This window comes from Phyllobates terribilis, unplaced genomic scaffold (assembly GCF_046119375.1).
Source record: "Phyllobates terribilis strain yellow unplaced genomic scaffold, ASM4611937v1 Scaffold_7239__1_contigs__length_39032, whole genome shotgun sequence".
Lineage (NCBI taxonomy): Eukaryota > Metazoa > Chordata > Amphibia > Anura > Dendrobatidae > Phyllobates > Phyllobates terribilis.
Genome location: NW_027369980.1, coordinates 1 through 7,385, shown reverse-complemented (window position 1 = coordinate 7,385; position 7,385 = coordinate 1). Strand labels below are relative to the sequence as shown.

At 36.6% G+C, this 7,385-nt stretch overlaps 1 protein-coding gene across 1 annotated transcript; it reads right to left on the bottom strand.

Annotated features, from left to right (window-relative positions):
• Positions 1-6,360: 6,360 nt before the first annotated feature.
• LOC141251581 (uncharacterized) lies at positions 6,361-7,263 on the bottom strand (the record flags this gene model as incomplete). The annotated part of the gene is given in 7 exon segments (XM_073670360.1): positions 6,361-6,463; positions 6,554-6,612; positions 6,691-6,792; positions 6,858-6,889; positions 6,892-6,936; positions 7,005-7,095; positions 7,180-7,263. Coding segments are annotated over 7 exon segments (516 nt in total), but the record flags the coding sequence as incomplete, so codon positions are not given.
• Between the last annotated feature and the right edge of the window lie 122 nt (positions 7,264-7,385).

Genomic DNA, 7,385 nt, shown 5'->3' with positions numbered 1-7,385 from the left:
TTACCTCTGTTTGAGGAACGTCGTAGTAGACCTCCGCGATAGCTGACTTCAGGTGTCTTTGGAACTTCACGCAAGCCAATGCCATATTGGAAATGAAAGCTCCGTGCTTCGGATGAAGTCGGGATCCATAGTCTCAAGACCATCAAGTGCAAGTCCCAAATGCAACGCTCCCCCAACTGGAAATGAAAGTTGTTTGTCTCCGGGCGCCATCTCTCGACAAAGGCGGAGATGAGCGTGTGGTCGACCTTCCCAAACTACAGGTTGAAAGGCTCAACAAACCGGTCTGTCGAGCTATCCAGCTCCATGACCCTTCCTGCTTGTCCTCCACCCTTGGTAATAATAACCTAAGCATGCCCCACTCCATCACCCTACTATGGACTCTCAAACGCCTCCAATGTGTGGGGTACCTCCAAATAACAGTAGCTATGTGATTTTCATAGCTAAGCAGTAATGACGGGTCAGCAGGTCGGCCAATGTCTACATGGCGCACATCGGCACCAGAGGGAGGAGCTGACTCAGTGGTAGAGCTAAATTGGTGGGAGGGACTGAATCCACGGGAGGTGCAGAAGCGGCGGGAGGAGCAGATGCGGCAGGAGGAGACGAATCGGGGGGAGTGGCAGAAACCACGGGACGAGCCAAATTGGAGGGAGGAGCTGAATCGGTGGGAGGAGCTGAATCGGCGAGAGGAATGATTCGGGGGGAGCGTCATCGACCGAAGCAACATCGGCGACAGAGTGAGTATCGACCTAAGAAGCAGCAGCAACGTGAGGAGCATCAGCTGGAACCCCATCGACGACAGCCACATGGGCGTGTGGAGGATCACCATGAGGGGGACTAGCACAAAGAAAAAGCACATTAGGGAGCACATCGATAGGCTCCTCCTCACAAAACATCAGCTCGTACTGATCGGGTGCTCGAGGTGAGCGTGGAGATCGAGGTGATCCTGGGTGACGACTCGGAGACGGTGGAGTCTCATGCTCGGGTTCCTCCCTCGTATGAGATGTAGGGATAGAAGAAGATGCACCATCTCCGCGTCTTCTCTTCCTCCCAAATGCTAAGACTTTGCGCTCGTTCACACTTCGGGTTTTCCCAACCCTATACTAGTAATAACTATTACGCATTTGTTCAGCGAGAGTCATTTACATCTACGCAAAAGGAATGCAGAACCGATTACTATTAAAAAAACAAACATAAACAAACATGACTGTATTAGATTACCCAATCATGCATGCATGCAAATAGGTACAATTTCAACATTTCACAACGCATGTTATAATTAATAATATAATTTCAATTTTAATATTTCACTTTATAATTCATGCATGCAAGTAAATTCATTCATGTATTTAAATATAATTTTAAGCATAAAGTATACATGCATGTAAATATATTTAAACTGATTACAAGTTAAATATTTTTTAAATTTAAATTGTTTTAAAATCCATTTCATTCAATCGTTACAAACAATATTCCTTTAAATTTTGAAAATTTAAAATTACCAATTCTTGGTCCACTCTACGTCGAAACTGTCGCCTTGTCATCGGGGGCCCGATGGGGATTCCGACAATGGGCGGGGACACCACCGCATGCGTCTCTCGTTGGGATTCGGCTGTAGGGGCCTCGCCAGTCAGTTCCTTCAACAGTGAAGAACTCTTCGGCAACCGTATTGAGATGACGTCTTCTTGGGAGATTTTGAAACCATATTATCGGACCTGGATTCATCAAAAAAACAGATATTCATCAAAAAAAACAAATATTCAATTCTTCGGAAATTCAGCAAGTACGTTTTCAATTTTGCGCAGCAAAATTCTTCGAACCAAGCCCAAAATTAGACCAGAATAACATCTTAGCAGAAATTCTAAATCACTGTATTGAAATCAACTTGCCGAATTATCAAATTTTAGCAATACAAATCCGGAAATTACACCTTATCAACGGACATCAAAATTTCAATGTCGAAGCAAGCCAAAAAATGCAATTAAACACTGTCGAATTATCAAATTGCACAAAAATTTCACATGCAGAGCAAAATTAAAATTAATTACTTTCAGAGCAAGCCAAATTTTTTACATGCATAGGAAATTCGAAATTAATCACTTCGACAGCAAAACAAATACACGACAACATTTCATAAACAAGCAAACAAATACCGTCGAAGGGGAAATAATACGCATTTGAAATTATTACATAACGAAATTGAGGTACGCCGTATTGAAACCGAAATTCATACCAAAATTGGCATCTACAAATAAATTAGAAAAAACTGGAGGAACCGATTGGTGTTTAATTTGAATACACCGAATAAAGGGCCTTCAAAAACTGTTCAGAAAATTTAGAAGAAATTGGAGTTGTGGGTAGAAACGAATTCTTCCCAAAATTGAAGAAACAGTGAACAAACCATACCAAAAATTCTTCAAACCAAGCCCAAATAAAGAACACGCCTGAGAGTAGAAGTCAAAAACGAAGGGGATGAAAACTGTTCACGGTGACCTAAAAAACCGAGAAATGGAACAAGTGCAAAAACGAACGGGGAAATGGAAGAAGCTCAAAATTGGAGACCAAAACTGGAAGAAGCTCTAAAACGATGTTGTATAAATGAAGGAGAAATCGAACAACCTCAATACTGTGTATAGACGAAGGGGAAAAGATGGCTATGCATAAAGGAGAGGAGAAGAGTAAAGGATAAATATACCTAGATGGATGAACGTCGATATTGGAAAGATCGCCGGAGATAGTTTCGAACAGGCGGCCGTGTACGCTAGAGATAGATACGCAGAACAAGGCGTGAAGTTAGGTTGAAGGAGAGGAGAGGAGTAAAGATGAAATTGGGTGGGTGAAAGCCGGATTTCTTTGATCGGGTCTACAGTAAAAACCGGAGTTTGCTGGGTCTGGGTATTTTTCACCACCCGGTTCTCTTTATTCTTGGGTAGAAGGTAAAAAACACCCTCCGCATAACTAATGCGGGAAAATGTCCATGCGTCCCATAATTATTTACCCTGCGCGGTTGGCCTCCGTTCTTATTCTAGGCGAAGGGTCAAGCAGTTACGTCGAAAAAACAATACTATTTGGACCACTCACTACCTAATATTTAAATTGACCACTTTTCTAAACAAAAATAAAAAAAAAATCAAATGACATTCAATAGTAAACGGTGAGAGTACTATCGAAAGTGAGGGTTTATTTTTTCAAAAATAGTGAAGGGAATCCACTCTTACAAATTAATAAAATATATTTTTTTGTTAGGTGTGCTATAAATACACAATATTGTGATTTTTAAGACGTAAAAAATCAATATTTAGACGCCAATCATCTCGAGATACATGTAAGCTTGGCAATTAAACAAGCCTAGAGGTCAATGGTCGATCATTACACTAGTTAAGCACTACCTCCATCTCATAGAAAATGTCGTTTTTATTAGTTAAATGTACAATTATTAAGAAATGTTTTAATTTGACATATGTATCCTTAATTAAATATATTGAAATTTAAATTTTACATTTTCAGAAATATAAGTAATTTTTCCATTAATTAGTTAGAATGTTGTTGAGAAAAACTTGTTACAATAGTTAAAATAACATTCATTTTAATACACGAAATTAAGATTAAAATGACATTTTTTTGGAACTGAGATACTATTATATTTTTTTATTTAGCAAAACACACGAAAAAATTAAGATTAAAATGACATTTATTAAAAAAATAAAGTGAACATACTATAGTCTGAAAAAAGTAGATAGATTTAATTATTACAATACATATCAATAGAAAACAACATGTCTTACATCTAGAAATAGGAAATAGATTCAGTTACAAACGTAATTATACATGATAGAACTCAATCAAACTAATTGAAATAAAACGAAGACATAGTAATATAACAAGACAATTGAAATACATGGAAAGATCATAGTTAATTAAAGTACTCTGCCAACAAGAGGTTCTTGATTGCTTCTTCTTGGGTAGTTAGATTTGATTTTGCTAACAATGCATTCAACAAGTTGGGCATTTACCTTCTTTTGCTCAAATTCGATCTTCTTTTGCTCCAATTCCCTCCTCACCTCAAGCTCTTTCTCACACGTAATTCTCATGCACGCAGTTCATTAGTGAATTCATCCGAAATCACAAAATATGTTGATGAAGATGCCACAGCTTTTCCCTTTCTTCTAGCTTTTGCCGCATTTCTACCAGTAGGTCGACTTATTGTGGAAGCATCACTCACTGGGGTAAATGATGGACTATCATCCTCATCAGTTCTTGACTTTTTAGAGCTTCCATGACCTTCTTCATCGGTCTTTGCTTCACTTGGACGAGGCCTTCTTGTTCCACCACCATAATCCAACTCACACTTAGATACGTGGCGCATAACTTGTTCGAACACAACATCGTGTGGAAATCCTGTCTTCTTGCTATAAAGCTGGTGAGCCATTGCTTCAATGTCATCCATACTCATTCACTCGTTTTCTGGCTATAGGCTTCCTTGCAATAATCAATCCACTTTGTAGCATTTAGGTTGAGCCTCATGTAACGAGCTCTCATTAACTCCTCAGTACGACTTGAGAGTTTACCAGGGTTTTCTTCTCGAGATTTGTCATACATCTTGCAAATGGCTGCCCATAAGGTATCACCTTTCTGATTAGTGCCGACAATTGGATCTCCACTAACGTACACCCAAGCTGACATCAAAGCGACATCTTCAATGACCTCCCATGGAACTGCGGAGGGGTTGAGATCGGAATATTTTGAGGCGTGGGAGTATGCTGAGTGGGATTGGGAGGAAACTGGGTGCTCGGATTTGTTTTATACATTGTGAAATCTTGAGTGTTTTGGGTATTTTCATAAGAATAATGTGGATAAAATGGATCATTTGGATTCATTTGGCAAGGAGGAGCAAAGATTAGAGAAATGAAAGTGAAATTTTAAGATGTGTTAAAACATATCAGAATTGGTCTTAGTTATAGAGGAATTTTTTGAGATTTTTGATATATTTTTTCTTATTTATTTTGATTTATTAATTTGAAGATAATGTACAAGATAAACTTATCCAAAAACAATATATCTCCGTCCAATTAAAAAGGGACACGTGTACCCCATCTTTAGGAATTTTGATGTTATTAATGATTTTTATTTATTAAGTTTGAAGATAATGTACAAGATAAAAAAACTTATCCGAAAATAATATATTTTCATCCAATGAAAAAGGGACACGTGTACCCCATCTTCAGGAATTTTGATTTTTTTAATGATTTTTATTTATTAAGTTTGAGGATAATGTACAAGATAAAGCTTATCCGAAAATAATATATTTCTGTCCAATGAAAAAGGGACACGTGTACCCCATCTTTAAGAATTTTGATTTTTTTAATTATTTTGATTTATTAAGTTTGAAGATAATGTACAAGATAAAGCTTATCCGAAATAATATATTTCCGTCCAATGAAAAAGGGACACGCGTACCTCATCTTTACTATTAGATTCGTTTCATACATTATGCAGTCTAGTTGAGTATTTTATAATAATAAAATTGAGAATTGTTGTGAATTAACTTGGATCGCCTTATTTTAACAATAATTAAAGAGAATAACTTGCTTAAAAATGAAGATTTAGAGTGATTTAGGAAGAGAGTGTTTTGTATAATTATATTCAAATTGTACACAAATGACCTCTATTTATAGGAGGAGGAGATTACCCACGAATTGTAGGCTATTAAATACAAAGGTGAATTATTCACCTAATACTACTATTTACCTTAGTAAATTGTCTTCACTTAAGTGGATAAGTGAAACAAATAATAACATAACAAGAATAAAATATCCCATTTGGATCTATTTGGCTAAAATAAATAATAAATGGACAAATAAAAGTAGATTTTCTAAATGTGTTAAATAAATCAATATTAATCTCATTCAATAGAAAATTTATTTTTATAAATTTTAATATATATTTTAATTTTTAATATTCATAGAATTTAACAAAAAAATTAAAAAAATAAAAACTAAATTAAACCTTGTATTTAGAAAAAATAATAACTTTGGCCAATGAGGAGGGGACAAGTGTCCCCCCTCACCAACTGGTCGTTGGAGGGCATTTGGGCGACCACAATGGTCGCCCAAGCTTACATTTAAAAAAAAAATTTATTATATGGTGGGGCCCACCCACCAAAAGACCCCTTCATTGATAAACATGGTCTAAGGAGTGGGAACTGGAACCCAATTCTTGCACACAATGGGTCAATTTTCATAAATTAATCCATCTGGACGGAAATTTATTTCATTCATATCATGGAATAATGCTTGACCTAGTCTTTACAACATGATGATGTAGGAATGTTAGGATGAACATTAAGCACAAGCAAAGACAAACCTAAGAGTCAGGTTGAGCTGAGTAGAGACCATTTTCATTGATGTAGTTTATCACTGTGTCCGGCAATAGATATTTCACAGACAGTCCCTTTGAAATACATTCCCTATCAAAATAAAGTGTTACTGTCACTACAAACTCCTACCAAAATCTGTTAATCTATAATGCATAACACAATATTAGAACTGTAGCTCACCTAACTCTTGAAGAGCTGATCTGGTTCGGGATGATATCATCTACGATCTTGATGTTATGCTGTATAATACATATATGCACAGTTTATATGTCTTCAAGAGATTATAACATGAAACATTATTTAGAGCCCAAAAATACCTTAAGCTCATTGAGAAGGACATTGTTACAAATGATTCTCTCAATATCTTGTCCTTCTCTCCTAATGCAAACAACGCCATAATCTCTGCATATTGTTTGTATCTGACCAAGCAACAAAATATCAGCAGACTAATACTATTTTATACTGGAAATGAGCGAAGTAGAACCTGTTCAGGGATCCATAAGCCAGGAACTCCAATGATCCAAGTAAGTCTGAGCCGCACACCAGCATGACTTTCAGCGAACCTAAGTGTTACAAAATTTAGTCAACAGTTGAGGATTTAAGACGCAATTAGGAAAAATTAAGATGATACCTCCAGCATAATGTTGTCCTTCTCCCTGAGTTAAACTACTTCTGACTCTTGACAAAACAGTTAATGTTCTTTGGTAGGTACTCTGGTTTGCCTATACAAGAGCTAGTTTAGATATAGATTTTATTTTAGAATCTTTCCGAAATGGGAAGTTACGCGAATAGCTATTTGGAATTACCTCCCATGGATCAATCATCACGAAATCTGAGGTCTGTGAAGCAAGTTCACACATTTGAAGACGGTGCTTGGCAGATACAAGGCCCTGGAGGAGATGAAATCCAATTTATGACATTTCTTGGTTAACTAGATCTTATTAAGTCTTCAAATGCAAAAATACAACTTGTTCTATGAATAGAAAATATTATGTATTTTTTTATTTGAACT